General features: G+C 44.3%; 1 protein-coding gene across 4 annotated transcripts in view; it reads right to left on the bottom strand.

Annotated features, from left to right (window-relative positions):
• CDH12 (cadherin 12) overlaps positions 1–20,418 on the bottom strand; it is a 652,390-nt gene that overhangs the window by 27,084 nt on the left and 604,888 nt on the right. For all 4 annotated transcript variants that reach the window (XM_081918186.1, XM_081918185.1, XM_081918188.1 and 1 more), the window contains 2 exons: positions 15,631–15,818; positions 752–1,005 (listed from right to left, as the gene is read on the bottom strand). In XM_081918186.1, the coding sequence (XP_081774312.1) occupies positions 752–1,005; positions 15,631–15,818 (442 nt within the window). The remainder of the gene's footprint in view (positions 1–751; positions 1,006–15,630; positions 15,819–20,418) is intronic.

The raw sequence follows: 20,418 nt of genomic DNA, 5'->3' as shown, positions 1-20,418 counted from the left end.
ATCCCTGGAATAACATTGACACTCCCTCATAGCTTTGCTCCATCCTGTTTAATCCCTTTGCAGGTCATTCCAATCCATGGTTTGAGGGTGACCAGAATGGTCATGTATAAGAAATCAACAGAAGCTAGTTTGGGGATTCCCAAAATTCAGGGCCAGCCCAGGACGTTTTGTCACTGTGAGCAAAATGTGCTGAAGCCGCCACTCCCTTTCACTCCCTGCCCACAGATCTGCATCCCTGCCTCTGCTGCTGTGCTGCTGCCAGCCCCATCATTGCAACTGTGCCCTCACCTATGGCTGTGCTGTCAACATGGCACAGCTGTGAGGGCACAGCAGGTGCAGCAGTCCTGGTGGCATGAAAGCCCCAGTGGGGCTGGCAGTAGCACGAAGGCAGGGGATGGATCTTCCGCCTGAGGCAAATGGCCTCATCTTACCTCTGCCATATCTTACCACATGGGTCACCTCCTTCCATTTGTTAAACATTGTACAGACATACACTGTTTTAGACTGGAACCCTTTCTTTTGGCCTCCAGGACTTGGGGAACCTTTGTCATTCTACTACACTTGAAGTGTGGGATCTAGAAGGTTTCTCCAGATTATAAGTGCTCTGGATTCACCGAATTTTTGTTTTCTTGGAGAAGGACCAAACTGCTGGTCCCTCGTTTTGAAAACAGAATTAACTGCTTCTGAGGTTAATGTTGCTTTATGTATTTATACATCACTGAACTTGGGAAGACAAGGAGCATTTTCTCACCTGACGACACTGCTGCCAATATCAAGGTCCTGGGCAGTAACAGCTCCAATAATGGTCCCGACCGGAGTATCTTCATAAACCTCCATAGTGTACAAAGGTTTGCTGAAAATGGGCGGTTCGTCCATGTCCAACACATTGATCTTCACCGTAGCAGTATCCTTGAATGGGCCCACAGAATGGAAGCGATGGTCAAGATGCACATTTGATGCCTCTACTTTAAAAGTGTATGCCTTCTTTGTTTCAAAGTCCAATGGCTACAATAAAGAGGAATGCAAAATACAACGTCAGATCAAGGACTTAAAAGAAGTAGTCTAAAACCTATTGGTGAGAGAGAAAAGACATGTGCATATTTAAAATATTGAACAGAGGACTGTTTTGCTTAGTATATTTATACTGGATATGCATTTTGGTCTTGGGTGGGGAAGAAGGGACCAATGGCAGACAAGAGGGGCTGCAGCTCAGTAGAACAGCAATTATTTTTCATACATAATTTCCTTAATTCTATCATTGGAATCTCACAGAGTTAGCCCTTGTGGCCATCCCCGCTTGCTATGCTATGAAATCCCAACTCCCATCATCATTGCTAATTGTCAGGGATGATGGGAGCTGTAGTAAACAATTGTTTGTGGTTACCATGCTTGATAGGGACGCAGGTGGTGCTGTGGTCTAAACCACTGAGCCTAGGGCTTGTCGATCGAAAGTTTGGCGGTTCGAATCCCTGTGACAGGGTGAGCTCCCGTTACGCGGTCACAGCTCCTGTCAACCTAGCCGTTTGAAAGCATGTCAAAGTGCAAGTAGATAAACAGGCACCACTCCAGCGGGAAGGTAAATGGTTTTCCAGAAGTGTCTTAGTCATGCTGGCCACATGACCCAGAAAAACTCTGTGGACAAACTTCGTCTCTCTCGGCTAATAAAGCGAGATGAGCACCGCAACCCCAGAGTCGTTTGCAACTGGACTTAATTGTCAGGGGTCCTTTACCTTTACCTTTTACCATGTTCAATACCCATGAAACAATGGAGTTCAACAAGAAAAGGACTAGGAGACACCTTTGCCATTACATGGCTGAATTACAGACCATTGATTTGAATTCAGTTTGCGATAAATTTTTGGTGGCTCAGTAATGCAGCAGGAAAATGTGGCCCTCTTGGTTCTTTTGGACCTGAGTGGCTCCAGTATCACCAGCCACAATGCTCTCCATCACCTCTTCTCTCACGCTCTGCTTCCCCAGTCAGCCTGGTTTCATTTGTCAGAAAAGATTGGTGTGGGTGGCAGGAATGGTCACCTGTTTAAATTTACTGAAAAACTAAGGCAAAAAGAGCAAATTGGATGGTTGTCATTTTGGAAGAGGCCTGCTTCCTTTCCCCAGCCACCTAGAGAGTAGGTGGAGAGGAGCAGCTTTTGGCAGAAGGGAAGGCATGCTAGGCTGTGCAGACACATATAACATTCACGTGTGCCACCAAAAATGCCAGGCTCTTCATCCTGCAGACCCCTTTATGTAGCAAAAATATATATATTGAAGCATTCAGCAGGCGATTCCGGCATTAGAGGGAACAGTGGATCAAAATCCCAGCATGGTGGAAGGGGGAGGGATCAGGAGCTGCTTCAGTAATTATTTTTAGAAGTACTGGGCTGGGGAGGAAGTTATGACCTGAGAATTCTATACATAAAGCCATGGATCACTGCCTATTTTACACCCTATCCTCCACCTCAATATGCCGTAATGAATGTCTTTATGTCTTATACTGCCTGAGGCTGACAAGCATGACAGAATATCTACGTATACTGTGAATCAATCAGTTCCACCATTCAGCATGAGTCCAGGTAATTTACCAACACGATGGTCTGAAATCTTTTTATTTGCCGAGCACAGTCTTGTCCTCGCTCAGTCATTCCTATCAGAACTATCGTTTCTGTCCCACATCTATCCCATTATACGTCCAAAAATAATAATACGTTGCCTTTTTTTTTTTTTTTTTTGAGATCATGCACACAAGAAGTCTACACAGTTTACCCTGCTGATGATAAAAAAGAAACAGAGGCTCTGCTGTCTTTACAGACATTTAACTGGATTGGGCCCCTGATTTCTTGTGATGCTTTACTGTTGATGCTTAGCTAGTAGTGACATCTCGTGGTCAGCTTTAGGAACATCACAGAGCAGTGTAGTTTTAAAATGCATGGAACAGAGAGGAGATTAGAAGGAACTGAAATTTACAGTTTTGCAATGTACAAAAATTAATGCATACTTTTGAAATTTCTGTTGTAATTAGTCGTGTTCTGCCAATATCCTACCTGGCATGAATGCAATCTCTGCTTTTTATAGCACTGGCAACAAAAAACAGGTTTATTATGAATTTGCAAGAGATTAATAGTCACTCTAAGACAGTGTTTCCCAACCGGTGTTCCGCGACACACTAGTGTGCCGCCGGACGTTGCCTAGTGTGCCGTGGGAGGGAGGCGGGCGAGTCGGGCTAATCCTCCGATGAGCTCTACCTCCAGACCCATTGCTCAAATCCTTTAACCCAGGAGGGCGGGGAGGGGGGGGAGAAAGAGAAAAAAGAAAGGGTGGGAAAAAAGAAGAGGAAGAGAAAATATTTTTTTAAAAAAAGGAAAGAGAGGGAAAAAAGCGAGGGATGGAGGAAGGGGAATAAACAGAAGGGGAGGACAATGAAGAGGGGCGGGGCTTGGCAGGCAGCAGATAACTGGGGAGGGGGGCGCGGCTGGCGGTGGCTCAAGGCAGGAAGGGAGGAGCTGCCTCGTGGAGAGTCTTGGGCTGCAGAGATTTCCCGTTCAGGAGCGCGGGAGGCCACGCCGTGGATGGGAATCTCCTCCTCCTCTTCCTCCTCCTCCTCCAGGAGAGAGGGTGGTCCGCCCCACCGAGTCGGGCGTGCTCAAGCGTGGGAGCCTATAGTTAGAGCTCAGCTCCTTTTCTTGCCTTCCCCGCCCCCCCACGGAGCACATTTTCCTCGCCCCCCAACCCCCGCATGTAGAATAGAAGCCCTCCAGCCTCCACGGTGCACAAACTCTCCCCTCTGCAACGAAGCGCTTTGTTGCATATCTTTGGTGAGGTTTTTAGGCAGTCTTGGTGCACCTTAAATCAGCGCTAATTGCGCCTGGACGCAGTATTTACTTCCGAGTAGGCCCCCTCCCCCCCCGGTAGCACCTGACGTTGCTATTCGTATCATCAGGTTTGTTTGTTGATAATTTAATTGTTTTAAAAGCATCATGCTAAAGAGCTCTCTCCCACCCCCAGACCCTTGGGCAAAACAGAAACACACACATACACAAACACAGAGATTGAGCCCTGCAGGTTTTATGAAATGAATGGATTCTGAATGCCTGTTTCAGTGGCTTGTCCGCCTTAGGCTGCTGGGCCAGACACCTGTTACACGGTGCAGTCCGTAAGCTGTGAGCGCTGCTACCTGCCGCCGAGACCACGTAACGACAGTTTTGAAAGACCTACATTGGCTCCCAGTACCTTTCCGAGCACAATTCAAAGTGTTGGTGCTGACCTTTAAAGCCCTAAGCGGTTTCGGTCCAGTATACCTGAAGTAGCGTCTCCGCCACCATCGTTCAGCCCAGACACTGAGATCCAGTGCCAAGGGCCTTCTGGCAATTCCCTCACTGTGAAAAGTGAGGTTACAGGGAACCAGGCAGAGGGCCTTCTCAGTAGTGGCGCCCGCCCTGTGGAATGCCCTCCCATCAGACATCAAAGAGATAACCATTACCTTCTATGCTGTTACTATTTTTTTATTTTTTTTTACATAAGTAAAAAGTGACCTTTCCCCATCTGGCATGGTGGTGTGCCTCGAGATTTTTTTCATGAAACAAGTGTGCCTTTGCCCAAAAAAGGTTGGGAAACACTGCTCTAAGAAACAAAAAAGCAAGTTTTGGAAAGTGTTCGAATAATGACTTTCCACAGGGATGCATTAAACCTTTTTGAGACATGTCTGACTGATACTCCTTTTCTCTCAAAATTCTTCAGATTCATTGCCTGAGGAGCTATATCTACATTCGCCTCAAGTGTTGCTTCAGACCTGAGGAATTTTACAAATCTTAGCAAAATCCCACAAATGTCTCCATTCACAGAAACCTCCAAAAGTTTGTTCAAATTTTGCTATAGGACACACACGGTGATGACCTTAGATTCTGGTTATTCTGGGCCCATTGTATGATGACCAGTCTATTTCCTGGTAAGCAGCAATAAATAAAAAGGTAAAAGGTAAAGGACCCCTGGGTGGTTAAGTCCAGTTGAATTTGATTATGGGGTACGGCACTAATCTCCGCTTTCAGGCAGAGGGAGCCAGCATTTGTCCACATGATTAAACCGCTTCTGGTACACAGGACACCGTGATGGGTGCCAGAGCTCATGGAAATGCTGTTTACCTTCCTTTCGCAGTAGTATCTATTTAGCAACAATATGACTGGCTTGAGGTCAGGTGAGCAACAGCACCACACCACATATTGCTGCTGTTTACCAGGAGATAGAGGGGGAGAGGTGAAGGGGTCAGTACTGTGCAAGTGCAACAGGAGTGACATATTGTGTCCAACCACACCTGAACTGTCGAAAGGTTTTTCTACTCCCGGGGAACCTGCTGTATAGGTGGTGAAAATGGAGGCACCTGAGAGCATATAAGAAATGCTAATTGATCTCTCTGCCCCTTGGGAACCTACTGTGGAAAAAGAGGTGCAGGAGGAGAAAGATTGAGGAACTGCCTCACTGTGGGTGTCTGCTGTAGAAAAGGGGATGCAAGAGGAACAAGTGCCTGCAGAGATGGAAGAAAATGTAAAAAACACACACATCATGCATGGTGGGTAGAGAAAAAGGTTCTCTCTCTGTCCTGCAGGATGCAGTAGTCATAGCAACAGCTTTGCCCAGGCAGGCTCACGATGTGACCCATGAGAGCAGCAAAATAACCAGAGTGTGATGAGATAAAATCAGGCCAAATCATTATTGATAGCAGAAGGCAGGGTAAGGGTTGGCATGGCATTGGGTCCCAGGACCAGTTCAACATTCCACAAGCCCCATGTTGATGTAATGGATCAAGCCAGGTATGGACTACCTCAAACCTGTTCCATGGGAGTCAGCCAATGTTGAACCTTGCTATGGTACAAGCCAGCAAGCAAGGTGTCACTGGGTGCAGATTCTAACAAAGCAGATACCCCAACCTTGGGGGTGCCCTGGTCAATCCTTCCCTCAGGCTACTTATGGGGGCTCCCCCATACTATGTTGATCCTGTCTAATGCCATTTCCACCCTTGTACAAATACTGGTTTTCTGCCTAATGAAGGAAGGCCATAATTTCACTGAGGGAGAGATGAAAAAACCCCAAACAAGTGCCAATCAGGTTGAAAGAGAAGAATTCCTTTCTGGCCATGTCAACCAGTGACCCAAAATTGCTCAGTGAAGGCTCTAACCTGAGGGTGGGTGGGCACTGGGCAGGATGACCCTTACCTCCAGGGAAAACAGCCCTATATAGGCTTTGCAAGGGCTCATGAGACAGCTTTCCCCCCACAAACCCATCACACAGAGAGGATACTGGACAAAACCTTGCCCAGTATTTTGCTGCAATCTATGGGCCACAGTGTCACCAGGCAAAGGTGTCTTAGACTTACTGGACACGGAAAGAGGCTTAAAAGAGAATTAGATAGATTAGTGGAGGATAAGGGTACAAGTTTCTGGGGGTCATGAGTGGGATAATACTATTGAGCCTGCTTCTATCTGCTTTGACCCTGTGTAAGCAGAAAGCTGGATAAACGGGCCATGGGTCTGTCTCAGCAAAGCTCTTCTGATAATCTTATGCCACTGTATTTAGTGCAATTTGGGATGAATTCACAGAGCTCTCCTCAATGAAGGTATTTGAGGAGTTTCAAGGGGAGCAACAGGTGTTTCAACATGGCTAGGGGAATTTCTTCAGTGTTTATGTGTGGCTCAATCCCAAAGCTGTTGCCAAATTTTGACAGAAGTGAGATTTTTGAAGTGAATTTTAAGATTCCTGCTTGGGTGAAATGCCTGAGGAAATTTTAGAGAAACAAATCTAATTTTATAAGCTTGATGAACACTATAATCCTAACCATGACTAATCGGAAGTAAGACCTATTACTCCCCAGGTAGGCAGGGTTAGGATTGCAGCCTAAATTGCTCAGAGGTTTCTGAGAGACAAGGAGATTAATCTACATCATTCAGAGGAAGAAGCATGAATGAACAAACCTATATGGCACTAATTGAACTCAATGAACTCAATAATGATGACAATGAAAATCAATCAGATAGTCCTGATTTATTAGACTTCTGCTTCATATTTCAGCCTGAGATTATTACTCAGGAGCTCTGGGAAGACATTTCCCATGACCTGTGCATTTTGATTTTTGTGGTACGTAGACTTCACTGAGATGGTCTGTGTTGCATTGGTATCTGTTGATACCCTGTGCAAACACTCAGGAGTTTGGTTGCCATCACATCTTGCCTGACATGAAGGTGACTATGGAGGTTCCTCCTTGGAGAAACTTCTGAGGAACTTTGAAGAAAGCCTAGTCAATCACATGGATGGCAGGTAGGAGCAAAGTGTGAGAAGCATGTCAAGGCGTTTGTTAAGTACTAACTAGAATTCTGATTCCTTCCTACATGCATCCATTGTTAATACAATCATGGTGCAACTAGTTGTTGATACCAGCTATTGTTATAAATCAGGGCTGGGGTACCATTGTCCCTCCAGATGCTGTTGAACTCCAGCTCCCATAATTCTCAGGGCTGATGGGAATTGGAGTCCAACAACCTCTAGACATCTATGGTTCCCCAGTTCTGCTATAAACAATTAAGTAAAATGGAAACCTGGGATTTTACTCCATCTTGTCTGTACTAATCTAAATAAAAGGTAAATGGACCCCTGAACATTAGGTCCAGTCATGGCCGACTCTGGGGTTGAGTTGCTCATCTCACTTTATTGGCTGAGGGAGCCGGTGTACAGCTTCCGAGTCCTGTGGCCAGCATGACTAAGCCGCTTCTGGTGAACCAGAGCAGCGCACGGAAATACCGTTTACCTTCCCGCTGGAGCGGTACCTATTTATCTACTTGCACTTTGATGTGCTTCCGAACTGCTAGGTTGGCAGGAGCTAGAACTGAGCAACGGGAGCTCACCCCATCACGGGGATTTGAACTGCCGACCTTCTGATCGGCAAGTCCTAGGCTCTGTGGTTTAACCCACAGCGCCACCCGCATCCCTTTGGAGGTCCCACCAAGATATGAACTCGGATATGAACTGTACTAATCTACTTTAGCACAAAATATGCTGATTATTATTATTTTTTGCGGGGGGCGGGCAGGTTCTGCTTTCATGCAGACAGGGAGAATAGAAAATTTTCTTTCAAAATTAAAGCAAAATCAAATTTTGAAGCAGAGAATGCAATACAGGCTGAAATTGATTGAATATGCTGTTGCAATAAACACAGCACAAATACTGAGAAGGAAGTGTTTCTCTTCATTCACAGTCTCCGCACGGTGACAGGAGACACGCAGTGCTGTCTGCTATCTGTGAAGACTTGCACAGCTAAACAGTTTCTATATTTATCCACAGAGCAGGCGCTGCATGAATAGGAACAGCCAGGCATTTTCCTATGCTGCATTATCAATGTGCTTTAGACCCCAGTGTAGAGAAACCTATTCCCATTCGCTCTCTTTGTTTCAGGCCTGCATAATGTGTGACACACCAAGCTGAAAACACCTGACCTGTCACATATTGCAAACCCACTATTTGTTGTTGGTTTTTCTTTTGTTGGGGAGGGTATGCAGTCTCCAGAAGGTTATGAAACAAGAGGTTTGTTCACCCCTGTGGGCCAACATGCTTTGTTGCACAACCCATCAGGCAGGTTTGAGAAACTTCTATTTCTTCTATCAGTACCAGCCCTTAAGGAAACAAAAATTTTAATACATGCATTAATCACATAATACCAGAACTTCAAATTAAACAATAGCAGATGGCACAGTGGGGCTGCACAGCTTACCTGATATCTCTCTGGCTGAATAGCTACTCCAAAGCAGGATGGAGATGGACAAAGGCAGCGGTGAGGTCAGCCTGGTGCAAATACACCAGCAGAACCAATCTGGTCTCCTGCCAGCTCATTCGCACCTTGCTGACCTTGCCACTGCTCCATTCCAATGTGCAGCAGCAACTTGGCCTGAACCCCACTGCAACTAAAACATTACATTAAAAGGGCTTAATATTATCCCACCACCGCTTGTGTGGTGGTCCAAATAAGACGGTCTGACTCCACCTTCCATAGGTGATCAAACCTGTATGAATCACAGGCAGACTGCAGACTACACCTGCAAATGGGTGTGTGTGTTTGGTTTGAATCCTGCAAATGGACTTCAAAGTCCATTCAAGGGGCTGCCCATGAGACTAACCCAGAAACTCCAGCGGGTGCAGAATGCTGCAGTGAGACTCCTTACGGGGTCCTCGCTGTGGGATCACATTCACCCAGTGCTATACCAGCTGCACTGGCTCCCGGTGGAGTACAGGATCAGGTTTAAGGTGCTGGTTTTAACCTTTAAAGCCCTATACAGCCTAGGAACCTTGTACCTACAGGGCCGCCTCTCCTGGTATGTCCCACGTAGGACCTTACGGTCTTCAGACAAAAACACCTTGGAGGTCCCGGGCCACAGAGAGGTTAGGCTGGCCTCAACCAGAGCCAGGGCATTTTCGGCTGTGGCTCCGATCTGGTGGAACGCTCTGTAACAAGAGACTAGGGCTCTGTGGGACTTGACATCTTTCCGCAGGGCCTGCAAGACAGAGCTGTTCCACCAGGCATTTGGCGAAGGCACAGACTGACCCCCTCCTTTGGTAATTATTCACAGAACTCTAGCCCAATGGTTGCCATCAATTTGATTTGAACTGATTTTATAATGAATTGATTTTAGAATGCTGTATTATTTTACTATTGTTAGCCGCTCTGAGCCCATCTTTGGCTGGGGAGGGTGTGATATAAATAAAATTTATTATTAAGTCGTTTGAGGATGTGCTATCAGCAGCAGCTTTGCATCCCTTGCTGGTACCCAGGACATGTGCCGGGAGTGGGGTGCGGAGGGTGAACAAAACCCTCAAAACAAAACACTCAAGCCCTCAGCTCTGACACTGCCAGACAGGCGCAGGGCACAGAGGGTTCAAGGGGCTGCTCTGCATTACCTGCCAAACTATCCAGGGTGGCACATCCCCCCAATGCTGGTAGATGGCCATTCAGTGAGGGGGGTCAGGGATGCTTTGGTAGGGCTAGGCCGGGCTCTGGCACCCAGAGACCCCTAGTGGCAAGCAGGGTGGGATGGGGATTCCTGCTTGGGGGTGCTTGGTCCATGCCTACTCAAAATCATATGCTTAGGGCTATGCGGGTGGCGCTGTGGGTAAAACCTCAGTGCCTAGGACTTGCCGATCGTATGGTCGGCGGTTCGAATCCCCGCGGCGGGGTGAGCTCCCGTCGTTCGGTCCCAGCTCCTGCCCACCTAGCAGTTTGAAAGCACCCTTAAGTGCAAGTAGATAAATAGGTACAGTTTTATAGTGGGAAGGCAAACGGCGTTTCCGTGTGCTGTGCTGGTGCTGGCTCACCAGCTGCAGCTTCGTCACGCTGGCCACGTGACCCAGAAGTGTCTTCGGACAGTGCTGGCCCCCGGCCTCTTAAGCGAGATGGGCGCGCAACCCCAGAGTCGGTCACAAATGGCCCGTACGGGCAGGGGTACCTTTACCTTTACATGCCCCCCTAGCCCTCCCTCCATGCTATGCCCCTGGCTGTAAGCACCAATCAGCTCATGGGCAAAGAGAATGCACATTCAAATGAGCTTGCTCTCAGCAGCACCGAAGATGCAGTGATCCACTTCCCCACCCCTGTTCTAGGAAAACCAAATGCCAGTTCCCCACACTTGTTCCAGGGAATGATCTGCTCCTTCATTGTTTTTCAGCTATGGGCCAGCTACCTAAAAGGCCTTGCTGTTGCTTAGGCATGGAAATATTATATATGAGCCCACATTCATACTGGCAAGTTAATGAATTGTGAGTTTCAACTCCCTAAAAGCCCACCTTTTCCACTGACTCAAAGAAATTTCTATCACACATGCATTCCCCTACCTTGAAGTGACTAAGGCATCACTTCCATGCCCACAACTCAGTGTGCACCCTGGTTGGATTAAGGCAACTACCTATACATAGCTTTTATGCTTCCTTTTGTATGTATGTATGTATGTATGTATGTGTGTGTGTGTGTGTATATATATATATATATATATATATATATATATATATATATATGCAGGTTTTGGTGTCCTCGGGTGTCTTCCCGTGTAAAAGTTGGGGTGTCTAGGCGACGTTTCGACGAGGTCTCACTCACTCAATGACGAGTGAGACCTCGTCGAAACGTCGCCTAGACACCCCAACTTTTACACGGGAAGACACCCGAGGACACCAAAACCTGCATTCCTGTACCCGTGAAAATCTACGAAAGCATATATATATATATATATAATCTCGAGAGAGAGTTGTAGCCTCTCAGACATGCATTTTTTAAATATGAAATGCACTATTTAGGTGTACAACAAGCTAACTTGTGAGCAACTGTACCTAACACAGCCCACCAGTCATATATTGTGGCCTGGCAGGTAGATGATATTTCCTCTACTTTGCTGTCCTGGACAAACAGAAAATGCAAGATCTCCGTCGAACTGATGGTAGGCCTTTTTTCATGGTTGCTGGTGGGCTGTGTTCAGCTCAGTGAATCACATGCTTGGGAGGCCTGATGTTAACGTATAAGAGACAAAATTAACTTTCTGAACCGTAAGAATCTATTTATCCACTTAGAGATCATAAAAGCTTATTGATTGCAATGCTAATAAGGCAGTAGAACTTGCTTGCTTCAGTTCCCTTTGGCTGCTGTTTCAGTGCCAACCACCGTGTGGCACTAGAAGACACAATATACTCAAATGGAAATGCATTTGATCCTTTCTAAGAGATAACAGAAGTTGTACCTGGGACTCAAAGCTCAAAGTCACAGAGTCAGCAGCCACATTATGAGATTTCAGATGTGCTACAAACATACCTCCCGCTTAGCAGTATTGGATTACGACAGCTATTGAAAATAATGAGGGAGAGGGTCTGGTTTGTAATTTCCTCCAGCCAACCCTGTTTTTCACCAGCGTATATATTTTTATTCCTTCCTAAAAAAACCCAGTGTATATTGTTGTTGTTGTTGTTGTTTTGCAACAACAGAGTAACTGACAAGTGTTAAACTATTAACTTGAATTAGTAACAAGCCCAGATACTTTTTGGATTGAATGTTGGTTATTCCAGACCATCTCTATTCAGTGATTTGCTTGAGAATAGGGAATAAAACGTTGGTCTTCTCCAATCCTAAGTCTCTGAGACTTTTTTTCTTTTACATTTCTAATGAAGCATCCTAATTCAAACCTCTTGCACAAACATGCAGATCTGCATTTAATAGATTTTGCACACTTTTGAATGCTGTGATACGGTTCTTGTCAGTCTACGCACATTTTTTGAAAATGAACTTCGAAATACTTAGAAGTTAGCCAGTCCTTAGACTCTCCTCTTTTTACTTTCTTTTAACGGACACTAGTCACCTGCAGCAGTGTCTGTGCATGGTTTCTGCCATATGAGTTGAAAGTGTGCTATGTGGTAGAGAGAGGAAAAAAGAAAACCACATGGTAGCCATGTTTTCTTTTATTCAATCTCATTGGAAGCCTATTTGGATCACTCCCTGAGAGTAGGAGGTCTTCTTATCCTGCTCTGCCTGAGGAGAATTGCAGGTAGAGTTTCAACCCATGTGGCAGGAACTGTGCATGCCAGAAGCTCCAGGTATGTGTGGAAAAAGAAATAAATAGTGTGCTACTTCATAATGGATTCTGGCAGGAGTTAAGATTTTGAAGTGGGCTCATATCTCAGCCTCATGTTGGTCCAGGAGGTATGGATAGCTCTAGAGCCATTTGTTCCAGCAGTGCACCGACCTTCTGCTGGCTAGGTAAGGCTTGCTTTTAGTTCACACCTCCTTAACTATTCTCTTAAGAAACTCCAGTCATTGCTGTCAGGCAGACAGACCTGGTGTGTGTCACCACGAAAACAAGAGTTCCAAAGGCCAAGCAATATTCATATCTTAAATAGCTGAACAGACCGGCAGGTAGTTTTATAGGCCCAGTTTGTTGCTTTTACTTTTCTGGCATGTTAGCTGTTGAAAAATGGAAATGTTTTGTATGAATTGCCTTCTGAGGTGTATGGAGCATTTTTTAAAACCTTGCAAGAAGGAAGGCATTGCACTGATGAGACCGACATTTCTACAACTATATGGGAAACGGCTTCCAACAAACACCCATGCATTGAGTCCACATATTTGTTGTGGGCCCTGCTTCCTAATTATAAGCTCCCATGGCCAAACTAGGAAAGATGCTACACTTTAACTTCTTTAAATGCAATGCTTCAGCAGCCAGCAATTCTTAGGTACCACTGGAATGTTTATTTCTTTATTGTAAATGGAGCCCCACACTTGCAAGTCTTCACGTCTACTCAGAAGTTAGTCCCACTGTATTCAATGGAGCTTATTCCCAGTTAACTGGGTAAAGACTGTGCAGCCTTACACTGCAATCCTAAGCAATTTTACTCAGAATTAAGTCCCACTGAGTTCAATAGGATTTATTCTCTGGTATGTTCCTGATCAGGATGTAGGTGGAGCTGTGGGTTAAACCACAGAGCCCAGGACTTGCTGATCAGAAGGTCGGTGGTTCGAATCCTCGCGATGGGGTGAGCTCCCGTTGCTCGGTCCCTGCTCCTGCCAACCTAGCAGTTCGAAAGCACATCAAAGTGCAAGTAGATAAATAGGTACCGCTCTGGCGGGAAGGTAAACGGCATTTCTGTGTGCTGCTCTGGTTCGCCAGAAGTGGCTTAGTCATGCTGGCCACATGACCCGGAAGCTGAACGCTGGCTCGCTTGGCCAATAAAGCGACATGAGTGACACAACTCCAGAGTCGGCCACGACTAGACCTAATGGTCAGGGGTCCCTTTACTCTTTACCTTTACCTATGTTCCTGATCATTCTCACAGTTTCCTATTACAGTGGTACCTTGGTTTAAGAACAGCCCTATTTACGAACGATTCGGTTTATGAACTCCACAAGACTGGAAGTAGTGTCTTGGTTTGCAAATTTTACCTTGGTCTAAAAACGGAATCCGAATGATGGAAGGGCCTCATTAGGGAAAGCGCGCCTCAGTTTAAGAATGGTTTCGGTTTAAGAACGGACTTCCGGAACAGATTAAATTCATAAACCGAGGTACTGCGGTATTATTATTACTCACTTTTTCCTCTGACAGGGACTCGAGGCAGCTTACAGCTAAAATTTTATTTCATTCTATTTACCGGTGGAAGGTTTGTACACGATCCTTTCCCTTGCACACTTTTTCTTTGCAACAATCCTGCGATGTAGGCTAGGCTGAGAGGTTTTAATTGGCTCAAGGTGACAGATGTATATGTGCATACGACATATACATGTGCAGCAAGATCAAATGCAGGAGAAGCTTCTCGATACAGAAAATGATGTCCCTATTTTCATCTGAGAAACACTGGAGGGTATGTGTTTACATCTTGCCTCCTACAAGTTATTCATGCAATTTCTATTTGTGTGACTGGTGTAGGACTGGTAACTTGTCCATTTTTGGTCCATACTCTCACTCAAAAGACTGGGCACATAATCATGTGAAGTACTAAAACTTTTATGGCTACTAATTTTGCTTTTGTTTTTAAAACACCATTTCTGTTCCTTCAGAGCTTTACGGCCCACTTGCAATAGTCAAACGAAATGCCGCAAGCTCTTAGTTACTATAGAGAGTGATTGATTTGAGCTGAAAATGTACTTGCTTTTGAAAACCACAGGAGAGAGCAGCTTCCTGGCTGGGAGATACAATGGACTCTTTGCCCTTCAGCGGGATTACATAGCTACAAGTTTATCCATTGGGAGATTCCAATAGGGCTGGACTGACAGCTTGGTGCCAGGTAAATATAAAAACAGGGCCGAGGTTGGGGATGTGAGGGGGCGGGGGAAGGAAACCAGTTCCATACTTATTTTAATGTGTATGCACATAATTTACAATTCCAAACATAATGTGCGACTCAAAACACAGTTATCCCTCAAACCTTACACTTTGCTGAATTTTGTAATGCAGTTATTCAGGCAAATAAAATGCACGTATTAGCGTAAAGCCTGCATTCAGATGCATATCTGAGTGAAAATAACATTGGAATACATTATGCTAGGGGAAATTGGTTTTTAAAAAGAAAAATAATGTGTATATCAGGAGAACTACACACTAAAATGCTGACAAATTTTCACAAGGACTTAAAAAACAACAACCCACAAGCTAATGCAGAATTTTAGAGACCTGTATATTGGGGAAATGGCAAAGGGAGAGTAACAAAAAATGACCGATTTATTCATCACCAGCTGAGGATAAAAATGGACTTCTGGTTAAGAAGAAATCTAAACTGATCTCTCTTGCCTAATACACTTGACAGAAAGGTTGACCGTGGACATCATGTTGCTGCCCTCTTCTGTTGATGGTGTTTGTTTCTCTTTTGGGTTAGGTGCTATGAAGGGAGGCAGTTCTTGACCTAAACATTTGGAAGATGTAAGTCTGATTTCAACTTATTTAACTGTGTGAAGTAATTTTTAGGTAAACCACTATGTACTTCCAAGGGGAGAGGGGTTTTTGTTTGTATTTTGATTTTGTATTTTGTGGTTTTATATTTTGATTTTGTACTGTGAACCACCCTGAGACCTCCGGGTATAGGGCAGTATAATAATAATAATAATAATAATAATAATAATAATAATAATAATAATACCTTTTTCAGCTTGATGACCCCTTCTTGGGTGTTCTCATCTGTGCCGATGTCAAACAAGTTCCCTCCATCTCCCGGAACAATAGTATATTCAATTTCTGCATTTTTCCCAGAGTCAGGATCAACCGCTCTGATTCTTCCAATGGCTGAACCAATGAGAGATGTTTCAGGTACTTTCAGATGGAAGATACCTGTGGAAAATTGATAATCAGTTATTCAGCTGAAATCTTGGCAAATTACAGATAGTTGTAATGCATGCTGCTACCATTAACATAGGTAAAAAGGTAAAGGTAAAGGACTCCTGGACGGTTAAGTCCAGTCAAAGGTGACTATGGGATTGCGGCGCTCATCTTGCTTTCAGGCCGAGGGAGCCGGTGTTTGTCCACAGACAGCTTTCTGGGTCATGTGGCCAGCGTGACTAAAGTGCTTCTGGTGCAACAGAACACTGTGACGGAAACCAGAGTGCACAGAAATGCCCTTTACCTTCATGCCACAGTGGTACCTATTTATCTACTTACACTGGCATGCTTTCAAACTGCTAGGTTGGCAGGAGTTGGGACAGAGCAACGGGAGCTCACACCATCGCAGGGATTCGAACCACGACCTTCTGATCAGCAAGCTCAAGAGGCTCAGAGATTTAGACCACAGTGCCACCTGCGTCCCTACCATTAATAAAGCACATTAGGGCACTATACAATCCCTATCATAATAGCCACGCCAAAACTATTTTTTCCTTCCAATTCTGATTTTAAAGGTGCAACACAAATTTAATAAATAAATACATTAAATATAAACCAGGGGGAAATGGGCATTGGAGAGTTTTAGATTTGCAGCCATGTCCTGGTTGTCTTGTTTTGGGCAAGCATCAACCATGAAACATCCCAAGCCGTTAAATGCTATTCGCATTACATCAGCCATTCAGGTAATATTTCTTAAATCATGAAGAGCAAATGTGGTTCAACACAGCTTTTGACAAAGTTGCATCACATCAAGTTTGTCTAACACCAAAACGGATTATGCTGAAATATCACCAGCGTGTCGATAGCCCTGTATCTCTTTGCTATTCTGCAGGGTCTCAATGCCTATTCTGGTCATAGGCCCTTCAGTATCCAGAGATAACCCTAAAACCAGAGGCACTTTATTTTTACACTGGGGGCTGCACTTACAATTGTGTAGCAGCAAAGAGATGTCTGCAAAAAGTTGGTGTGCATATACCACAGTGTCTTTCTCACCAAAGCATTTCACATTGTTTTCTACACACCACGTTCGTTAGACATAGCTAAAACAAGTGGACTGGAATAAAGCCATTTTGCTGCTAGAAGTTCTCACTGCCCAAGTCTGTTACAAGAATTTTAACAGCTTCATAATTTTGACAGAATGGTTCCCACTGCTACAAGGCACTCGTATTCTACCGAGGAAGAAGAATGTCCTCAACATTTTCCTTAATCATTTCAGAGGAAGCTATAATTTTAACGTTTCATCAAAAACAGAAGTCAGGGATTTTGTGCTAATCAATTTTAGTGAAGTCATTTCCCACCCCCTTTTGTACTTCAAGAGAGGTTCTTGACGCAAGCAGGGGAGAGGGATGTTTCCTGTGAGCTTGGTTTCTCTAGAAATTAATCATGCTGGAATGAGGGTTTCCCGGTTTGTTAGGCCCGTTGGCCTGATTCCATTCATACCAAGGCTAAGTAAATATATTCAATTCAGAAAGTTCAGCTCTCTTGACTATTATTGTTACCCATCCTTCACCCTAAGGACCCAGGATGGGTTACAACAATTAAAATACAGTATTAGCATTGGAACACAGTATCATACAATATTTTTTTTTTTTAAAAAAAGTTTTAAACTATTGAAATTACAGAAATAAGGTGGGTCTTAAAAAGATACATCTCTAGTGTCAATAAATCAGGGAAAGAGGTGCATCTGATTTTGCAGTGTCCACATATGGTATAAAAGCACATGGCCTAAAACCTTGCTACAGCTATATACTACTTATAGAAGAGCATTTCAAATTGGAGCGTACATGCAAACAAACAAATAGGAAAACCTATGTCTGGACAGTGCTTGGATGGGAGAAAAACTACATAGAAACCCATTTAATTCAATGGGCGAAAAGTAGGATACTATAAAACAGGAGTGGCTACCTTTTTTCCAGCCCAAGGTTTGTACAGATGCACACACACACACACACAGAGGGCAGGGAAACAGGCAGAAACACAAATATTCAGGCAGGCAATTTGACACATACATGAACAGAGTGACACAGAGCTGCACACACAGATACACACATTCTGCTTTTCAGAAACACAAATATTCAGGCAGGCAATTTGACACATACATGAACAGAGTGACACAGAGCTGCACACACAGATACACACATTCTGCTTTTCTGTAGACTGTGAGGGAATGGGAAAATAGTAGGAGGGAAGCCATCTCTTTCCTTCATTCCTGTTTCCTGACCTCAAATACAGTTGCTTCTTTCAACTGTGACAAACCAGAGGCAGAAAATGTCATTCTTCAGAGGCAAGAAATGGCACTACCAACTTGGAGACTGGATTCATTTTTGACACCCAAAAGCACCTAAAACAGTTCAAAGGGGCTAGATAGAGTGGTGCAGATGGGAAGCCATCAGAAAACATGTTTACAATTATATTATTATAATATAGACCCTTCAAGTATCCCTATTTTTCAGTCCCAGATTTACAGAAGCCATCCCAGTTTCTGATTTGATCCCATTTTTCCTTAGGATGTCCCTATTTTCATTGGAGAAATGTTGGAGGGTATGTCATTGTAGGTTTCAATAGCAAACCTAGCCCTCTAGATTTCTTTTACTTGTTCATAAATCAAATATGTATAGCTTCTGACTAGGTCCACCAACCATGCCATCTGGCCTGCCAACCACTTGACAGCACTCCCGTTTTTGCAATCCCAGGTAGGGAACAGTAACAAGAAATTTGTCAAGGCCAGTGTACATGGCTGGTGGGTTGGGCTGGGCTTGATTGAACAGATACTGCACAAGACATTTTAAAATTTGTATATTTGAGAAGGGTTTTAGTGCCTTAATTTTTGTAGTCTAGGTCAGCATAAAACAATGGGTGAATTTCTAATGCTGGTTGTCCCTTTTCTTCACTTACAAAGTTGCAAAACATCCCAGTCAATGAGGAGCTTGTTTTCTGTTTTAAGAAATATGGCTGGCTCTACAATGAAGGGAATAAGTGAGTCAAGGCAGTTGTATATTACTTATTTCAAATTGTTTAGGCTGCAGTGTTTTATTTACAGCAACTTGGCATTCTGTTGCATTTCCAGAAATTCAGCAGCAATAAAAGCCAGGGTCATTTGGATTAATCTGAAACTCTGAAGGATTCTTCAGCTCCTGCCAAACTCAGATTTCCAATGATGTACTGTGTAATTAGGCTGCCACCATCCTTCAGTAATGGTACCTCAGTAACATATGGAACATCTTAATGGCTCTTACCTTGGCAGCATGCTGTTAAGGGAAGTAATGAAAACAAACAATGCATGTTTTCACTCAAGTGAAGGGTAAAATGTTAAATCCACTTTGCTATTTCCCTTTGACTAAAAATGGGGCGGGGGGGGATGTAAGAGGAGAACAAATTAAAAAGCATGCAGCTGCCTTTCAAAGCATGTGTTCATCTTCCTTTGTTCAAATTTATTGTCAATTCAGTCTCTCTGGTTGGAGCTACACTGACCTGTTTAATGTTATTTCCTCATAATAGAACAATATTAGATATGTTGTACTGAAACCTTGCAGGGCATTCTTGTTAATTAAAATGTTTTTTAACTTGGTCCCCCCCCCTCATCAAATGGAAGCAATACCGAGCCACACCATTTTCCCAAATGCTGTTTCTTTCCCTGCTGGTCGCTGGTTGCTCTGGCGTCACGTTTTAATCTTCCCTCCCTCCCTCTGTGTCCTTTGAACACTGTCCCTTGAATACCATTGTGGGCGTGGGGACTTTGAATGCAGTAAAAAAAAAGATTAAAAGCCTATAAAGGTAAAGGGACCCCTGACTATTAGGTCCAGTTGTGACCGACTCTGGGGTTGCGGCGCTCATCTCGCTTTATTGGCCGAGGGAGCCGGCGTACAGCTTCCAGGTCATGCGGCCAGCATGACTAAGCCAATTCTGGCAAACCAGAGCAGCACACGGAAACGCAGTTTACCTTCCTGCTGGAGGGGTACCCATTTATCTACTTGCACTTTGATGTGCTTTCAAACTGCTAGGTTGGCATTGGGACTGAGCAACAGGAGCTCACCCCATTGCGGGGATTCGAACCACTGACCTTCTGATCAGCAAGTCCTAGGCTCTGTGGTTTAACCTACAGCACCACTCACATCCCATTAAAAAACAACAACCTATAGAGGAACATATAAGCAGTGTTTCACCGATATAGCAGCATAAAACGATTAAAAATAAGTGATAAAAAAGACAAGGTAATAATGCATTATGAACATAAAAGGTAGGATGTCAGGTGTCCATCTACATTATCAAAACCATTCCTTAACCCTTCCTTGACATTAAAAACCATGAGTGTAGATCCACCCTCTGTCTTGCATTATTAGCTTTGGTGACCAAGGGGATTGTTGTCTTCAGTACATGACACACTATGGAACTGTATACAGCTGCTGGGAATCATAACAGGGGAGAATGCTGTTGTACTCCAGTCCTGATAGATGGATCTTTGGCCTGATCCATCAGGGCTTTGTTTTTATGGAAGCAGTTTGTGTGATCAAAACTGGTGTACTGAGAATACAGACTAGTTGGCACAAGGTAA

This window comes from Podarcis melisellensis (assembly GCF_964234715.1).
Source record: "Podarcis melisellensis genome assembly, chromosome: 7".
Lineage (NCBI taxonomy): Eukaryota > Metazoa > Chordata > Lepidosauria > Squamata > Lacertidae > Podarcis > Podarcis melisellensis.
The sequence above is the reverse complement of the archived record's forward strand: the minus strand, read 5'-3'. Positions and strand labels throughout refer to the sequence as shown.